The sequence below is a fragment of the Artibeus jamaicensis genome, unplaced genomic scaffold (assembly GCF_021234435.1).
Source record: "Artibeus jamaicensis isolate MK-2021 breed Jamaican fruit bat unplaced genomic scaffold, CSHL_Jam_final contig_464, whole genome shotgun sequence".
Taxonomy (NCBI): domain Eukaryota; kingdom Metazoa; phylum Chordata; class Mammalia; order Chiroptera; family Phyllostomidae; genus Artibeus; species Artibeus jamaicensis.
Genome location: NW_026521842.1, coordinates 2,062,814 through 2,081,733, shown reverse-complemented (window position 1 = coordinate 2,081,733; position 18,920 = coordinate 2,062,814). Strand labels below are relative to the sequence as shown.

The 18,920-nt window shown below is 54.2% G+C and overlaps 2 protein-coding genes across 3 annotated transcripts; both read right to left on the bottom strand.

Moving 5' to 3' along the window:
* Positions 1-357: 357 nt before the first annotated feature.
* On the bottom strand, positions 358-7,967 carry LOC119047041 (cytochrome b-245 light chain). 2 transcript variants are annotated; one of them, XM_037142342.2, is made up of 6 exons: positions 7,810-7,967; positions 2,909-2,978; positions 2,342-2,416; positions 2,047-2,130; positions 1,393-1,474; positions 358-773 (listed from the first exon to the last, which is right to left on the bottom strand). In XM_037142342.2, exons 1-6 carry the CDS (start codon positions 7,865-7,867, stop codon positions 576-578), a joined length of 567 nt encoding a protein of 188 aa, XP_036998237.1. In that variant the 5' UTR covers positions 7,868-7,967; the 3' UTR covers positions 358-575. The 2 variants fall into 2 exon arrangements, with proteins under 2 accessions (XP_036998237.1, XP_036998236.1); XM_037142341.2 differs by having other exon boundaries at positions 358-777; positions 7,810-7,965.
* A 1,145-nt stretch (positions 7,968-9,112) lies between these two features.
* Positions 9,113-17,284, bottom strand: MVD (mevalonate diphosphate decarboxylase). Its single transcript, XM_037142340.2, has 10 exons — positions 17,168-17,284; positions 14,994-15,064; positions 14,477-14,591; positions 14,001-14,147; positions 12,808-13,007; positions 12,406-12,480; positions 11,966-12,184; positions 11,484-11,599; positions 10,472-10,580; positions 9,113-9,834 (listed from the first exon to the last, which is right to left on the bottom strand). The coding sequence occupies exons 1-10, from the start codon at positions 17,235-17,237 to the stop codon at positions 9,754-9,756; spliced, it is 1,203 nt and encodes a 400-aa protein (XP_036998235.2). The 5' UTR covers positions 17,238-17,284; the 3' UTR covers positions 9,113-9,753.
* Positions 17,285-18,920: the final 1,636 nt, after the last annotated feature.

Here is an 18,920-nt window from a genome sequence, read left to right as displayed (position 1 = left end):
GGAGAGAGAGGAGAGAAGAGAGAGGAGAGAGAAGAGAGAAGAGAGAGAGAGAGAGAGAGAGAGAGAGAGAGATGTTTGGTGTATGTGTTTGCGGCCTCAGAACTGGAAAGGCAAGGGCAGGCCTGAAGCCCCCCCACAGCTGGTCTGGCTGTCCTGGGCGACATCAAGGTGAAGGCCAGCTGGGCTCCCTGGGGCCTCCCCTTGCCCACGTGCATTCCTGCTGCACTCAGCTGCTGGGGTGGGACTAGGGGGCTCCACAAGGCGAGTCTCTGGCAGGTCCAGGAAAGCTTGTGGGGGGAAACACACTCCCTCCTCCCAGGCCTGGGGACTTCATTTCTAGAGTAGAAACTCAAATACTTGGAATTCCAGATACTTTATTTCATGGAATAGAAAAAGCGCTGTGATTTCAGGTGTCATAGAGAAAGATGACAGGCTTCTGGGAATGACAGCAGAAGAGGGCGTATGGTTCTGCCAGGCAGATAAGGGGGTGCTCTTGGGGTCTAGATGGTGCCCCCCAAAAGCTATACAAGCCACTCAGGGAGCAGTTTGAGGCACTGGTCACACAACCTCATCCGTCACTGGGACAGGGTTTTCCTGGGGGCCACTGGGGACCCTTGCTGCTGCTGCCTCCTCTTCCTGCTCACTGGGTTTCTTGCGGGCCTCAGCTGGGGGCCGGGGTGGGGGGTTGCTAGGTGGTTGCTTGATGGTACCCCCAACCTGCGGCCGTTCCTTGGGCTTGGGCTCGATGGGAGTCCATTGCTCACCACGGATGGCTGCCTGCCCGAAACAGAGGGGCTGGGCTCTGGGGTCCTGCAAGGCCCACCCCCAGCCTGGCCTCACCCCTGCACTCACATCCCTACCAGGGCATGGAGCAGAACCCAGACCGAATCCCATTAGACCTGAAGGGGCTGTGGCTCAGAGGTTAAGAGGCTGGCTGGAGGCTCTGCCCGACCCCAAACTGGGATTATTACACCATGCCAAGAGGGACCCTGCAAGCAGGAGTGGCATGGACCCCCTATGTTTCTGAAAGATCCCCTGGAAGCCACTTCCAGGTGCATGCTCCCAGACTCCCCACAGGAGCAGGACAGAGAGGCCAGGCCAGTGTGGCCATCATGGTGAGTCAAGAGGCCGGCAGTACCCACACAGGGTGGGAGAGGCCCAGGAGGACAGCGGTGGAGGGCACGGTCCCACTCGGCCTGGAGCCTCCCCGAGGGCACCCAGGCCTGCTGGGTAGTGAAGAGTGTGCACCAGGGAACTTGCTGAAATGCAGTCGCCCCCATCCCCATCCCACGAGGAAGGACACCAGCTCCTGGCCTTGGCTTGGCCTGCAGGTGGCTGCAGGGACCAAGGTGTCAAGCATCAGCAGGGGTGACCACAGACGACACCACTCACCAGCAGATAGATGCCACTTGCTATGGCCAAGCAGGCTGTCCCCAGGATGGTGGCAAGCAGGAAGCCAGCTGGTACCGACAGCCTGAGGAGGGGATGGGTGTGGGGGGATGGGAGGCTGAGAAGAGCAGTCAGAGGGGGTGTGCAGGGGCTCCAGGTCTTAGGTGGAGGACATAAGAGCTTAGTACAAAACAGACAGTGAGTGTACTGTCCCCAGGACTGTGGACAGAGGGGACACCTGGCCCTGCCAAGGCTGGGCTTTTAAATTTGGGTCTCTGGAGCTGTCCTGACTTGTACCCTAACTACCTGGGGACCCTTGATCCTGGCCCCACCCCCATGCTGGGGGGGAGGCCCACGCAGCTGCAGAGGCAGGAAGGTGTGCTGGCCTCTCTGCAGTCACCACCAGACACGTGTGTGAGGCAGCAGACTGCCCAGCTGTGCCTCGTCACTAAAGTTTGGGGTAAATTGTTAGGCAGGAGGAGAGGACAGATACAGGTTTGGGGGGCTTCCAGAAAAGCCTGGGGCCTGGGTTTTGTTTGGGAAAACAGCTGGGCTGAGAGGGACCTGACTTGCCCCCAGTGCTCCTGTCCAGGCCTTCAGGCCCGTGGGGAGGAGCTACTCTGGGCCCTCCCAGAGCCTGAGAGTGGGCGGACTCACCCCAGGTGCAGGAAGGCCCGGAAGTAGTAATTCCTGGAGAGGGGCCCGAACAACTTCAGCACTTTCGTCATGTACTTCTGTCCGCTAGGCCAAGTGAGCAGGGAGGGAAGATGGATTGGGTCCTACTCAGCAACCCCACGCCCACCCTGCCCCAGAGCACCCCGGCTTCTTTCCTTTCAAGGACCTGGAGCTTCAGAGGGACAGGTCCAGCTCCTGCAGGACTCCTGGCTGAGTGTCCCACCCTTGTGGGTTCGACCCGGCCCCTGAGTTGAACTGAGGGCAGGTGGGGACTGACCATCTCTCCATGGTGGAGCCCTTCTTCCTCTTCCCGCGGGGGTATTCCAGCAGACAGACAAACACTCCTGCTGCACTGAAACTGTGGTTAAGGAACAGCCCAGCCCAGCCTGAGGGGCCACAGTGAGCCCCTCTGCTGAGAAACAGATGCAAGTGCCACCTGGAGCCACACAGTGCGGGGACAGGCAGGTGGGATCCCACAGGACTGGCCACTTTGCTGCCGGTCCTGCATGCACCCTCTCTCCCCCTTGCCTGTCCTGGGTTTCAGAAGGCCTGGAACAGCCAGGCAACAGGGCAACTGATAAAAGAGGGTTCAGAGAGGATCCCTAGGGGTGTGACACCTCCCATTCCCTGCCACGCACCAGACAAGTCACTTCCCTGCTGAGCCTTGGCTTCCAAAACTGCAGCTGAGCCTAGCCTGCTGAGTCTAAAGGGCCCAGGGATGTGAGCAGCACTGTGAAAACTGTAAAGTGCTGTGCCACTGAGACATTGGCATCTCCATCCCCAGGCCACTAGCACCGCCCCTGGCAGTGCCACCCACCCCACTGGGTCTACGGTGGGAGGATACATGGAGTAGGCGCCAAAGTACCACAGGGTAAACTGGCCAGCAGTGGCCACGATGCCGCCTGTGATGAGGACTGCGGGCAGAAGAAAAGTGGGTTAGTAGGAGCCCCTGACCATGGGAAAGACTTGCCTCCACCCCCTCCCTGCAGGGCTGGGATCCACAGGGGGCTCTGCCCACCTCCCCTTGTGCTCCCTGCTTCCACAGCTGGGCCAACAGACCACCACAAAACTGCCCTTGAGTCCCCTCAACCCTTTTGCCCAGGAGGGGGACCCAGGTGGCTACAGGCACCTGCAGATAATGGAGGATGCCTTCCCTGAGGAAGTGGCAGTGACTGGGGAAGGGGCTGAAGCTAGTGGAGCCGGGCCTGTGTCCCTGGAGCTGCGGGCGAGAGAGACTGCCTTGCAGCCCTGTGCAGGAGGAGCCTGGACTCCAGCCCGGACACTCACTCTTGAGCTCTGACCCTGTCATTTTGAGTTTTTGCATTTAAAGGCCACATGGTTGACTTCGGATTTTGTGTCGGCTCCATGGACAGCCTCTCCTCATTGCATGGTTCCTGTTTGTCCCTGTTCCCGTGTTTTACCTCATTTCAGTTTGTCTGACGTTGACATTCCTACACCCTCCTTTGGTTTGGATTTGTCGGCCATTCCATCTCTTTAATTTGGGCTCTGTGTGGTCCTGCTGGGTCTTTTCTCCCCAGACATTTTTTTTATTGTGGTAAAATGTACATAAAATTTTCCATTTTAGCCGTCTTAAAGCGAACAGTTCAGTGGCATTAAGTACAGTCACATTTTTGTGTACCCACCCCCAGAATTTCTAACAATTTCTTGAGGTATAATTATTATGTACAATAAAATAAAGGCGTAAGCTTGATGACTTTTCACAACGTGCGCCTCCATAGAACCTCCACCCAAGTCAAGGTCCCCACCTTCCCGGGAAGCTCTCTTGGGCCCCAGTCCAGTCCACTGTGGAATCTAGACCTGGTTTCTCTGCTCAGCCAAAGGCTGTCCAGGTCACTCACGTGGTTTGGATGGGTCACTAGCTCACTGTTTTCGTGAAGTTTTCTATTGTATGAATCAACCACAATTTACCATCCTTTATGTCTTTGAGAAATCTGATTGCTTCCAGTTTGGGGCTATTACAAATAGGCTGATGTAAGCAAACTTTTAATATTTTAACCCATCTGACAGTGAGTTTAACAGATTTTATTGGCTGTGATTGCAGGTAATTGGAACTTATTTTGTTTTCTCTTTAACAAGTGTTTTTGTACTTCCTCCTGCTGGCTTGATTAAACTTTAATTTTAAAATTCCTTTTCCTGAACCACAAGTGGACTTCAAACATTTAATTTCAATCTCACCTCCCAAATTACCTATTATTATTATTTACAGTCAGTACTTAGTCACCAATGTCTTCATTCCTGCATCCCCTTCCTTCCTTCTGTATTTAATTTCTCTTGTTGAAGTACATCCTTTAGTAGTCCTTTCCATGAGGTTCTCTTAGCAGCAACTCTCTGGATACCTGAAAACGCCCTCATTCTGGAATAATAGTTTGTCTGGATACGAAATTCATGGTTTTTGTCTCAATACCAGAGATATTATCCCATTGTCTTCTGGCACCTATTATTGATGATGAGAAGTCTGAAATCAGTCTGATAATAATTCACTTTATTAACTGGTAAATTTGAAGAATTCCTTTAATGGTCTGTATTTTCATTACAATGTGTCTCAGAAGGAATTTAAACAAATGCCTATATTCTGTAAGGAACTTTGTTCCCTCCTTCAATTTTGGAATTTCCCCTCTATGTTGCCTCTTTTCATTCTGTTGATTCTTTCCTCTGAAAATGCCATGATGCAGGTGTGGGGTTGTGGAGACTCGGCTTCTCTCAGCCGCGTTCTGTGGTCTCCTCAGACCCGTTCCACGTCACCAATTCTCTCTTCATCTCTACACTGTGCTTAATTCAATTAACCTTCATTGACTCTGTATTTTACTTCTAGACATCCTATACTAGTCGGTTTTTTTTTTGCACTGCCCTGTATAATTTTCTATCCCTTTATCCCCTCGAACAGTTCTAAACATACCTCCACGTTTGTACCCATATTCTCAAGTCTCTTCCTAATGGCACTAGAAGCTCTGGTGCTAAGGAGGCACATCCTCATGTCTGGTGTCTACTTCCTCAAATGGTGGGTACGTTTGTGAGCTGCGCCCAGCAGGGCCCGTCTGTCTTCCTGTGGCGGTCCGCGTGCCCTGGTTGAGGAACTGCCCTTACAGAACAGTTTCACATTTGCCTCTGCCTGGGGCCTACGGGCTTCTCTGGTCCCAGATCCAGTTTATCTGAATTTCTTGGTTGCTGGTCCTTGTGGCACAGGGTAGGATTCAGCCCTCACCCCTCGCACAGCACAGGCCTGAGTTTCTGGAGGTTCTGTCTTGCTCGTGACTTTCTTCATCCAGGCTCTAACAGCAAATGACAAGCTTCCTTGAATATGACAGTTTTCTAGTTGGTTTCTTGTACAGGCAGCCTTTCCTGGCTCCAATCTGAAGCATGCAGCTCCATTTCAGCCCCCCCTTTTTACAATGGGGCCCCCAAATCCCACTGGGTAAAAGCCTGAGCTCCTGTTGGTCCCAGTTCCCCAGATGCCCCTTCCTTCTGCCTTAGCCTCACCTCCTTGGAAGCTCACTGCACTTTTATGGCCAGATTTCCTATTCTTGGAGTTAAGCTCAGCTATGCAATTACTTTCAGTTTGCTCATGAGCACTCCTGTGAGTTGGGAGGGAAGGGTACTCTTCCTATACCTCCAGTCACCATGTGTCTACTTGTCTTTGGGGGTGTAATTTTCTGGCTGGCTAGAGAGGCACGAGAGCTGGTAGCTCTACTGTGTAGTGGGTCTCTCACAGGTACAGGGAACGAGACAGGTAAGGCCCCTGTCCTCATGGGGCTTACGGTCCAGGAGGGAACAGAAATAAACATCAGAGAGTAGTGAACTAGAACAGGGGACCGTGACAGAGATGTCTAGGTACTCTGGAAAGACTGCTCAGAGATGAACGGAGGAGCCAGCCACAGATGCTTCACATGGGGGACTGCTTCTGCAAAGGCCCTGGCATGTGTCCGGGAGATCGGAACAGAAAGGAGGTCTGTGCAGCTGGAGTGACAGTGGAGGGAGGGGGGCAGGGGCACAGCAGTCAGAATCTGGTTTTTATTCTTCACAGTGGGATGCACTGCAGTATTGTTGACAGGAGGTGACATGCTCTGATTACATGTGATTTTCTATAACAAAAAAGAAGCCTGTTGGACGCACCTGCTAGTAGAGCCCAGCCAGTCCCGAGCAGTCCTAGGGGCTGCAGTTTATCGAGTCAGTAAAAAAAGTCAGCGAGAGGGGAACTCACAGCGGGAAGGGACCCAGAAGACCTTCCAACAAGCTGCCTCCCTTTGTGGTAGAAGGAACAGGGCCAGAGTGTGCAGTCGTTTAGGACTTGACTTCGCTGCCTGTAAAGTGGACTAAGAACTGCACTGGCCTCACAATGCTGTGAACATTAGCTATGGTGAGGAAGGGACAGCCTGCACACAGTGGGCACGCCATGAATGGGACACCAGAGTGTCACTGTCTGCCTCTACTGGGACTAGATCCTAGGCTTCTCACAGAGCTCCCAGTGTGGTGTCCTCTGTCACCTTCTACTTCCTGGGGGTGGGACAGGGGCTTGGGAGCTATTGGAGAAAGGCAGGCTGGTCTTCAGCAGTCTAAGGCCTTACAGCCAGGCACGGGGACAGCCTGGGGTCAGCTCTGGGGACCAGTAAGAAGGATCTGACCCACTGGGGGATGACCTGCCTCAACACAGAACAGACCACTGGGTCTCATGCCCCAAACTGCCCACCTCAAAATGTGACGTTACAGTTCAAGGCCAGAGGGACTTCCTCTACATCTACGTCCATCCCTCCCACAGCTTTGCCAGGCTCCTCCAGCCCCGCAGTGGCAGGGGTGCCTCAGGCTGGGTCTCGGGGGGAATGGTGGTGGGCTGGGACCCTCCTCCTCACCACATTCTCCACAGTCTTCCCATCCACACACTCCCACCACCCTACAGGTCCTTCCTGGGAGTGGCAGATCCCTGGGGGCTGGCAGAGCTTCTGGGCCACTTCCTCTTGCCTAAGCCCCTCCTGGGCACAGACTCAGCGCCCCTTCTGAGCGGTTCCCCTTCCCAGTACAGCACAGGGGTGCAGACCCCACTGGGCCTTCCCCAGGGCTCCGAGCATAGGTTCAGGGTAACCGGGGGCCTGTCATCTTTCCCCAGAAGCAGTTTCTGGAAGTGGAGATAGGAAGAGTCCCTACGAGCGGTTTTAAATGTCCAGTGAAAGCCCAGGGCTGGGGAGGGAGCCCCTGGCGACCCCTGGGCAGAAACCCACTCCAGGGTCGGAGAGGCGGTGGGGACAGGGGGTCCCGCCCAGATTTCCCAATCCTGGAGAGCAGTAACTTGCTGGAAACCACCCTGGCCGCAAACTTCCTCTCTGGGAGGAGGTCTGAGCAGGGCGGAGGGGTGAATGAAGAAAGGGCAGCAGAGCGGGGAGGGGACCAAGCAGACGAACCTGCAGGGACGTCTCCGGACAACCTCCGCAGCTCAAGGCCTCCCACCATCCGGCTGCCCCCAACCCCAGCCTACCCCAGGTCCGGCTCCCCTCCCTGCAGCTGCAGGTCTCCGCAGAACTCTCGGGACACCTCTCCGGGCTTCAGCTCACACCTCCCAGTCCGCAGCCCAGGCCCTCTGACTCCTCCGGACTCTGGATCTTCATCCCGTTTCCAGCCCGCCCCGTTGCTCGCTGCACCCTGGGGTCCCCCGGTGCCCCAACTGTTCCAGCCTGCAGACCTGGGTCGCTGACTCCCCACGGCCCCCGCCCTCGTGCCGAGCTCCGGCATACTCACTCAGGCCGGACGCCAGCGCCTGCTCATTGGCCCACATGGCCCACTCGATCTGTCCCATGTCGGCGGCCCACACGGCTGACTCGCCTGGGACGCTGAACCCGGCGCCACCGCTACCTCCCAGCCAACTCCCAGCCCGGAGTTCCGGCACCACCTCCCGCCCCTTAACTTCCCCGGGTCTGCCCACCCCCAGCCCCGCCCCACCCAGCGGAATAGCTTTGCCTCTCAGGTTCCGGCCCCGCCCCCCCGAGGGAGGACTCGGGGGAAGCCGGACCCCACACCGGCTTGACTTGCGCACCTGAAGCCCTTGCCTCACCACCTCCAGCACCCACTCAGATGCCTGCTTGACGCCAGGCACCTGTCCTGCCAGTGTCCTAAGCATCCCGTGTGAGCACCAGGGAGGGGAAACCCAGTGAGGCAGACACCTGCTTCTGCGGGAAGTCCCCACAGAATGCTGAGCTCCTTACAGGTGCCAACATCGGCATCTTCAGAAGAGGTGAGCAGGCCAGGTTCCGAGAAGGGCTAAAAGGTTCAGAGCCTTCACCATGCCCACTGGGGAGTTCCCCTCCAGGGAGAAGGGCCTCAGACAAGAGTCTCTGAGCCTGGGGGGTCCTCCGTAGAAGTCAATGCCTGCTCCTAAGACAGTGGCAGGCCCAACCCCCACATCACCCGGCCCTGAGCTAGCCAGGTATTGTGGGCAGCCCTCTGCTCACAGGACTCACTTAGGGGAGGGCAAGGTGTGCAGAGCTGGGAAAACCTAGAATGTAAGATTGCTAGTTCCTGTCCCTTTGTCATCTCCTTCTTCTGCCCACCCCCTTAAGGACCAGCAGCAGCATCTGACCCTCCCAGGGGAGAGTGGGGAAGAGGGCGTTAACCTGCACCCTAATGGAAAATTCATGTAACAGCCATTCCTGGATTCCAGAAACCCTAAGCTGTTGGGATGCGAACCGTCCCAAATCGGTGCTCCTTCCTGCACACGTGCTTCCCACTGTGGGCTGGGGACGTAAAACCAGACCAAACCCAGGTCCCCACACCAATCAGAGCTCTGGTGACCCTGTCAGTCACCTAGTGTGGCCCATGGCCATGGGGGAGGCTATGTGCCGAACACCCCACCACAGGGCTGGGCAACTGAAGGGGCACTTTGAGTCAGAAGGCAGCTTCTTCAGGAGCAAGTCAGCGAATGGGCAAGTTCTAGGTTCCCCCGTCCTGCAGGAGGCGGCACGTGGCCATGGCCTCCCCACCTCCTTATGACTACTGCCTGCCGCCCACACAGCAACACTGGTTCCACAGAGGCATGCCAGGCCTGGTCAGCAACTCTGGCTTTATTCGCAGTGGCCAGTTGATAGGGCTCCTGTGTGACAACGAATCTGGGGCTGCTCTCCCACCTCCCACTGGAGACCCACTCCTGGTCTTTTTATGAAGAAACATACTATCTGCATCCAGTGGACAGAGGCTGGCAGTGGAGCTAGAATGACCATTGTGCTCTGAGGGATCCTGAGCCTGCAGCGGTTGCCCCCTGAACAGTGATCGGTCCTCCAGTTCCAGAGAGACGCTGACGCCCCATCATCTCAGGTGGAAGAGCTCCTGTTTAGGCAGTGGGAGTGGCCCCAGAGCTCAGGGTCAGAGATCCTTCATGGGGGACACACCAGCTGTTCACCCCTGTTGCTGGATCTACCAGGGTCCCACATGTCACCCTAGCCTTCATCTCAGCACAGAACTGGTGGGGGAGCTCAGGCATTTGGTAGGGGGCCTGCTCCTGGCCACCTAGGGACTGTAGGTTGTCACCCCACTGCCCACACTTGGCCACAGCACAATTCCTGGCCTCAGGCCAGGTGCCTACCCACTGGTCCCAACAAACATGGCACAGCTACCGCCACACAGAGCACCCCATTCCCAGCAAAGCAGTCCTTTCTCCAAGTGGCAGCCAGGGTTCCCCTTGAGGAGGGGTCAAGCCACTAGCTTTGGCAGGCCGTCAGGGCCCAGGAGATGAGCATGAGGCTGGTCCAGAATTTGAGGCCCGGGCCCCACCTGGCAGGAAGAGAAATCAATGTCAAATTGGGGTTACGGGGAAGAACGGGTGTACCCCCGCCCTTGCAGGGTCACTGACCACCATGTGACGATGGCCTGGCCTTGCGCCCAACCCCCTTAGGCACAGCCGTGTGGTCCCGACCTCTGTTCCCCAGACTTGTGCGAAGGGCAGAGAGTAGGGCCTAGGCACAGGATCGCATGCGGACTTGGAATCAGGTGACCTGAGTGAAATCTCGGCTCAGCCGCTCTGAGCAATGATCCTGATCTGCTTCCGGTGGGTGAGGCCTGAGGGTCCCCAGGATCCCCGAGTCTCCATTCCCAGTGCCTCCCTCTCCCCTCATTGGGAATGTGCCCTCACGAGTCAGTGTGTGCTGAAATGTCCACTTCAAGACCAAGTGAAACAAACCAGTGGAGCAGATGATGTCTCAAAAACAGAATGGCGCTCCTCCTACTTTTGCTGTCATTCTTAACACCTTGATTTCCCACCTGAGATGGAGCGGGGCTGAAGGGAACCCCTCCATCTGGCAGACACACCGGTCTAAGCCTGTGAAGCCCGTGTGCTGGACGGGCACTTCCCCAGGGGGGCGGGGCCACGGGGGCCTCAGACCCCGGGCTGAGGGCCAGTGTCAGGACTCACCTGAGTGGCAATGATGTATTTGATGCCGCCGGGAGTGGGATCCATGCCCAGTGAGGCTTTGAGCTCGTCTGAGAGTGGGGCAGGCCTCACAGGCAGCCCCTTCAGAAACCTGGGGAAAGAAGGCAGGAGTGCACCGTGTGCCCGTCAACGAGAACCGTGCAGGATGTGCAGACCGGGAGGGTGTGAGTGTCCATGGGAACGGGGCTTCTTCTGGGGGTGACAAACAACTGTGGAACCAGATGGAACTGCTGTTTGCAACAACAATGAACGTATTTAATGCTGCTGAACTGTGTACACTTCCAAGTGTTTTTGACCGTCCACACAAAAAACTGAGCGGGAATGACAAAGAGCCAAGCTGGGGGTCACAGTGAAGGTTGGTTTCAGGAAACCTCCCTGAGATCGGGGTTCATCCATGGCCCATGGCTATCGCTCTGCCCAGTTCAAGCACGAGTGCATCACCGTGTTCCTCCGCACACCACACACTGCGGTGACAAGGACAGTGAGAACAGAGCTCTGACCAAGGGACCACTGGCCTCCAAGGCCATCCTGGCTGTCCTACTTGGGGAGGAAGTGAACATTCTGGCCTCCCCCCACTAGCCACCAGTACTGCCCACAGTACAGTGCGGCCCCAAATACAGAAACAGGTAAAACAAACCCCGACTCCCGGCAGCCCTGGCAGGAGGGTGTCCCACATTCAGAAAGGGCCATTAACACAACTGGTAGGAAACATCCCAATGTTCTGTCCCCATAGTGAAGCTGCAGTCGATGTCCGCACAGGAGTCATGAGGCCGTATGTATGTGTATGTGTGAACATGGGGCTGGGACATGTGAAGCAGAAGAGTTCATGGCAAGGCTCACTGGTGACATACTGCCTGTGGTCCCCAAAGGGATCAATAATTCCTGGAAGCCTCCCCATTTGGCACCACAGCCTCAGGTGCAGCCATCCCTGACCCCAGCAGGAGATCCTGCCCCTCCCTCCATGGCTTCCCCAGTATGGGGGCACAAAACTCACCTGTCGCTGTTTGACTCAGGGGGGAAGCTGTGCTTCACGGCAGCCACGAACTCAGCCACGGTGTCGTCCAGGGTAAAGATCACCGCGTTGGGGCCTGCATCAAATGTGTATGCCACCTGGAACCCAAGTGGTCAACATCAACTTCTACACAGTAGCTCTGCCCCTCTGGTCTGCCTGGAGACCCAGGGCCTCCCACAGTGCGCATGGGGCCAACCCAGAGTGGAGCTGTGGTACCTCTGCCCGACAACTTAGGACCGGGTCGGGGTGGGCAGGTCCCCCACACCAGTGCTTTGAAGTACAAGGTGAGATCCCACAGTCACGGAACCAAAATGCAACAGACAAAAACTGTCGGTGCTCTGCACATAAGAGCATAAAGCAGATTCTGTGGAGCTTTGTTACAAACAAGTACATGTTGGTCTTACTGACACTCACGGCCTGAGGCCCACTCTCTGGGTTTCCAGCACTGCCCTGGCCCACCTTGCCTTGGTCTGCCCGTGGTGGGCATTGAAGCGGTGCACCAGGTGTATGATATGCCTGGAAGTGTCGCTGAGGTAAGAGATGGGTGGGAAGGTGTCCAGACAAGTGGCATGGAACTGGTTGCTGTCCTTCATGGTCAGCTGGCCGAAGCCCTCGAAGTTTCTTTCTCTGATGTAGCGAATCATCTCTGCCATGCGTGCCGGCACCACTGCCTCGGCCCGGAACTGCAAGGCAAAGGTGCTTCCCAGCGAGAGCCTGCTGCTTCACAGCACAGTGTTCAGAGCACAGGCTCTGGGGCAGAGCCTCCCCCAGGCCTCAGCACCCACTGACACACCCTGCAGAGCAGATGAGCTCAGCTTCAGGGGACATGGGTAGAGCTTGGCATGTGTCCTGACATGCAGGTTGTACCCTGGGGAACTGGCGCCTGCCCCAGTGCCAGCCTTACTCTGAGCAGAGGGCTGGTCTCCACGCTGGTCTGCATGCCCACAGTGCTGCCAGTCATCTTCTTCTCGGCGCTCACCTGCACGGAGGGGGAAATGGCCTGCACCTCACCTCCAGGCCCCAACGCTAAACACCCGCCCTGTCCTGCCCCTCCCCTCAGCTGGTATAGACAGCAGAGTGGGGGCTTCTGACCACAGAGGCCTCCTGACTGTGGCGGAGATGATACAATTCTGGGAATAGCAGGGTGCAGATCTGCAGCCCCTTGCTGCATGGGAGTCGCCCCTGAACGCTCCACAGACTGCCATTCTGTCACCCACGACAGGCCTGAGAGGCGGGCGAAGCCTTATCTCCTCCTGCTCTCAGCTTGGCCCAAGAGGACTCCTCACTCCACCATTGTCTCACTCACCACAAGAATGAGGACTCGGAGTTCGGGCCAGTGTGATTCAGGGGCCACCTGCCGGGCCACACTGTCCTTGCCGTCAGCCTGCTCCCCCATCTGCCACTCCACAAAGCCTCCATATAGGCTCCGACAGGCGCTGCCCGAGCCCCGACGAGCCACTTCTGAAAGGTCACTCTTAACCCCGTAGACTTGGGCCAGGGCGTACGCTGTAAGCACAAGGAGAGTGAATGGGGGAGGGGAACTAAGATATGCAGGCAACAGGGGTCCCAGCCCAGGCTATGCTCAGCACCCTATGAATGTGCCCTACAGGAAAGTAAAAAGAATTCTGAAATGACAAGAGCTTCAGCCACTGACTCTCACGGCTGGCACTCATCTCCTCACCCACGCCCTGCTCCGCGTGCTCACGTACTCAGCATTCTCAAAGGCACGCACTTTGACACACAGAGATCATTAGAGCCTGTGGTACTGCAATGGAGGGGAACCACTCTTGGGGACCTGAAGAACCAAGTGCTGAGGGGACAGAGTTTCTCCAAGGAGTGACCCAAAATTGGGATTTTAGGGGTGCTATTTGGGGCAGACACCAAGGCACAGAGGCTTAAAGAATGTACATGCCCAGGGTGGCCAGCATGTTGGGCATGATGAAACAGGGCTGGGCCTGGCCACAGGTCTGATGCCGGGATGCACAGCTGCGGTCCACAAGGCAAGAGCTCTGCCCCAGACACTGGCACCCCTCCTGGCCTGGCTTACCCACCACCCATCCCCAACAGTGGTTCAGGCATGGGTACATAAGCCAAGCCAAGCCAAGCCAGTAAGCATCATCTCTGGAGTTTCCACTGGGTTGCTGTGGCTATGAGGACAATATGAGCCCGCTGCCCACCACTCCAGTGACTAGCTTTGTGCCTAGGTGAGCAGGCCCTATTGGAGAGTGAGCCAATGCAGAGGAAAGCAAGCCAGCACTTCCAGGGAGAGAAATGGATGACCAGTGAGGCTGTGGGAGAGTCTGGAAGCAGCTGCAACCCTAGAAATTTTGTTACATTAACCAAGAAAATTGTCCCTATTTTAGACTTAAGCCAGTTTGAGGTGGGCTCCTGTCACGTAGAACCTCAGGAGATTTTGACATTCAGATGTGAACATTCAGCCTCATGTGCCAAGGCCTCTGTGAAGGCTGCAAGAGCGTGAGTCTCCCTGCAGGCACTCACCTAGGCAGGCATAGCCTGAGGCCGAGGAGGCCAGGCCTGCAGCTGTGGGGAAGTTGTTCACCGATGCGATGTGAACCTTGTAGCTGAGGCTGAGAGGCAGCGGGTCCTCCTCCTGACCACTCCTCTGCTTTCGGGCCAGGCAGCGGACTGTGGAGGGGGAGACAGCCACTGGGTAGAACTGCTCTACCTGTTCCTGACATCTTGCCTGCCGTGGATCAGAGGCACAGCTGGCACTGGACATCTTCCCCAAATTCCTACAGGCCTGATTCTTGGGTAAAGCCCCAGACCCCAGACCCACATCAGGCTAAGCTAACAGGTATCTCCATGCCCCGCCCCTGGGGGGGTCTCAAAGCCAGGTAGGGAGGGCAGAGACAGCAGCATCTGCTGTGGCCTCTGCTTCCACCCACAGCAATGAAGGGACGAAGAAGGAACAGGCTGAGACTGGCCCCCATGTCCTATGCGGGAATCCCACTCACTCTGCCTCAGGCAGGCCTGGATGCGTGGCTGCCCTATGTCGTCCTTCCGGCCGTTAAGCCAAATCTGGTCCTCAGTGAAGTCCTTGCTAATGACAGCTGTTGTAGTGGTTTTCAACTGAAGAAGAAAATGCAGGACCCCTCAGGGGCGAATCACCCTTTTCTGCTGGGGAGGCCTTTCTTGCCAGGCCCATCACCCACTCAGGGGCAGGAAGAGACTTGCTGGGAAAAGGAGTTTGAGGCCAAGGCAGTAGGGGAGAGTCAGACAGTGGCAGGCTCGGCTCCAAGCCTGGTCTCTCCACACAAGGTGAGGCCAACACTTCCATCTCCCAGAGCAGAACCGGACACAAGAGTGAAAGGACAGAACCTCAGGGGTGACCTTGGGGTGTAGGTGCAAGGAGCATTCCTAACACTGGGGCATGGAACATACACTTCATGAACTAGGGATTTATTGCTACCAATTGTTAAACGAAAGTTTAGTAAATTTTTACCTTGGTGTTTATTGCCAGTCCATACTAACCTGGTCCTGGTGCAAAGTGACACTCAGGGAGGAGTTGATGGGTAGGATCAACTCCTCATCTCGCTTTCCCCCTGCAACAGACAACCCAAGGCAAGGCCGGTCAGTTTCGTGACCCTGCATACCAGGGCACTGATGCCTCCACCCACCAAAGCCCCACCTCCCCAGTGGTGCTCCCTAGTCACCCCCACTTCCATCCCACAGTTCCCCATTTACCTAGACCCTGCTCTTTCAGTGCACAGTCTAAGTCTTCTTTCTCCTATATCCATACCTTCAGGAAGCCCTCCCAGATTGCTCTGCAATTCACTGGCTCCAGGTCCCAAAGCAGAGCTGGAGACCAGCTATCTCCTTGTTTCACTGTTTCTGTTTTATCTTCTTTCACTCACCGGACAAACCACCTTGGAGCGTCTACCAGGTACTGAATGCTCAATTGTTAGGCTTTTGCCTTCTCCACCCAAACAGAAAGAGCCTCAGTTACTGAAAGCACCTTAAATCTCACTGCTCATACTCCCTGGAGACCGTCAAAATCGCCCCTACTTCTGCCAAGCACTTCCACTCCTGCCATCTCATGGCAAACAAAGTAAGCTTTCTGAAAATTTTGAAACTCTTTGTTAAGCACACACAATATGCTGCACTTTTGGTTTTTTTTTTGGGGGGGGGTGGCAGAATTACAGGAGATAATAAAGATTCATACCTGGCAGGTGATATATGAGAGCCCAGAAAAAGACCCCATATATACACCCAACTGATTTCTGACAAAGGTACAGTTCAGTGGAGGGACAGCCTTTTTGACAAATGCTGTAGGAATAACTGGACATTTATAGGTCACCAAATGAACCTTGACCCAAGTCAAGGTTCATAACTCAAAATGGATCACAGACTTAAATTTAAAATGCAAACCTTCTAGGAGAAAATCTTTAGGACATAAGGCTAGGCAAAGAGGTCTTATACTTAACAAAAGCATGATCCATTAATGGAAAAACTAATACACTGGACTTCACCAAAATTTTTTAAACTTTAGCTGTGTGGGAGACCCTGTTAGGAGGAAGAAAAGACAAGCTACTTGGAGTGGGAGGAAATATTTGCAAACCACGTATCCAACAAAGGATTAGTATCTACAATATAAAATGAATATCAAAAACTCAATGGTGAAAACACACACACACACACACAATCCAATTAAAACATGGACAAAAGACATGAAGACACATTTCACCAGAGGTCACACAGATGACCAATAAGCCCATAAAGGTATTCACCATCATTGGCCTGTAGGAAAATACACACTAAAACCACAATGAAGTATCACTTAAAACAAAAACCAGTAACACCACCAAATGCCAAAAAACCTACAATGTACATTGTTGGTGGGAATGTAAAATGGTATGGTAACATGGGAAAACAATTTAATAGTTTCTTTAAAAAACTAAACATGCAATTACTCTATGACCCAGCAATTGAACTCCTGGGCATTTATTCTAGAAAAATGAAAACTTATGTTCACACAAAACCCATACAGCCCTAGCTGGTGTGGCTCGGTGGTTTGAGCGCGGGCCTGTGAGCGGAAAGGTCTCCAGTTTGATTCCCAGTCAGGGTACATGCCTGGGTTGTGGGCCAGGCCCCTGGTTGGGAGCACGTAAGAAGTAATCAACTGATGTTTCTCTCCCTCTCTTTATCCCTCCCTTTTCCTCTCTCTGAAAATAAATAATTTTTTTAAAAAAGAAAAAACCCATACACAAACTTATAGCAGCTTTATTTCTTTATTTTATTTTTATTATAGCAGCTTTATTTCTAATATACCAAAGCTGGAAATAACCCAGTTGCCTTTCAAAGGGTGTATGACCTGTCGCCCAACCACACCAGGGAACAGGATTCAGCACTAAATGAACGAAGTACTGATGCCACCACCACCCGGATGAACCTCCAGAAAGTATAGTGAGTGAAAAGAGCCTATCCCAAAATGTTACATGCTGAACGATTCCATTTATGGAGCATTCTTGCACAGAGAACGTGCTAGAAATGAAGAGCAGGCCCCAGGTGGATGGAGTGGGCGTGACCGTGGGAGCTAAGCGCCCCTCCCTAGGAATGGTCGTCTTGTGCGAACAATGTCCCCTGACTCGGATCCCCCGGCGGGTTGACGGCGCCCCCACATCCGTGCCCCCGGCCCGCGCACTCACAGTACTTGATGACCGCGATGTTGACCGGCGCGGTGCAGGTAACTGCCACGAGAGGATTCTCCGAAGCCATTCCGTAAAACGCGGCCAACTCAACCAACAGCTGCGGAGTGTACGAACTTACGCCCCAACAGGCCCCACCATTGGCCCACGCGATCCCAGGTGTTTGAGCGTCGCCCAATCAGTGGCGAGTCTTGCCTATGCTCCAACTGTCAGCCAATGAGTGGGATCGAACCACGGGCTACGGTCGCCGAGCCCGCCCCTTTGTCCTCTGCTGACTCGCCCGGGCTCTGCGCAAGCAGAGAGTATGCGCAGGCGGGGAACTTCCTTTGGTAGGCAAGAGGGTAGGCGTGGGGTAGGTGTGGGGTGTGCGCAGGCGCAGGGTGGCAGCCTTTTTCGAGAGCCACGGACTTAGCTCAGGAAAGTACCATCGGTAAGGGAACCGGTATCCTCACGTGGTGGGCGGGTTGGACTCAAAGAGCTTTCTTAGCTGAGAGGAGGCTGACTGGGGCTCAGGAGTCCAGCTATCCCAGCCCCTGGGGTCGGAAGACTCGGGTGACCGTGCCTGCGTGCTCCTGAGGCCGAAGGTTAACAGGATACCAGCAGGGCAGCTCGCAACGCCCCGGAGTCTCGCGTCGCCGCCCCGGGTCCTTCCCTCTGCCTGGGGTCCCGCAATCCACCTTTCCGCACGGGCCCCGTCACCTGGGAGACTCGGGGGTCCCAGGACTCCGCATTACCGGGCCTGACCAGTGACGCTAGGTGGCGGCTGCTAAGGGATGAACTGCTTCAGAGACAGGCGCTTTGTACCCCAAATTCCATTTTAAAGCTCCGTTTAAGCAAAGATTTTTTTTTCCAGGGCTTGAAATGGATTGCCATACATACACGAACTTTAGTTTTTTTCTTATGGTAAAATACACATAATGTGCCCTGTCCGGGAGGTTCGTTTGGTTGGAGCGCGGGGCACCAAAAAAAAAAAAAAGGGGGGGGTGGTGGTTGTTGCGGGGTCGGATGCCCAGTCAGTGCACAAACCTAGGCTGCGGGTTCTAGGTCTGACAAGAATGGGAGGCAACTGATGGGCGTTTCTGTGTGTCTCCCCTTCCTCTCTAAAATCAATAAAAACATCCTTGGGCGAGGATTATAAAAAATACATATAAGGTGAAGTTTATCATTTTAACCATTTTAAGTACACAGTCCTGTGGCATTAAGTACGTTCCTGTTGTGTGATTATCACCACCATCCAGCTCCAAAATTTTTTCATCATTCTAAACTCACATTCCTTGCCCATTGAACAGTGACTCCCCATTTTTTCCTTTCCCTCTATACAAACTTATTTTTAGCTTTAAAATGGTTCAGGTTTCAGTCAAGATATTAAGAGAGAATTAAGAGTAATATGAAGTCTCCCATGCTCGGCCCTGTTAATGTTTTTGTGTATCTTTCCATCAACGTTTAAAGCAAAATACAGGCACACCTTGGAGATACTGCAGGTTTGGTTCAAGACCACTGCAATAAGGTGAGTCCTGTGAGTTTTTAAAATTTTCCAGAACATATGAAAGTTATGTTTATACTGTACTGTAGTCTATTTAGTGTGCAGTAGCGTTATGTCAAAAAATCACTATGTACCTTTTTAAAATAAATGTTTTTAATTACAGTTGATATACAATACTATGTTAGTTCAAGGTGTACAACATAGTGATTAGACATTTATCTAACTTACCCCCATAAGTTTAGTACCCACCTGACACCACACAATTTTTAC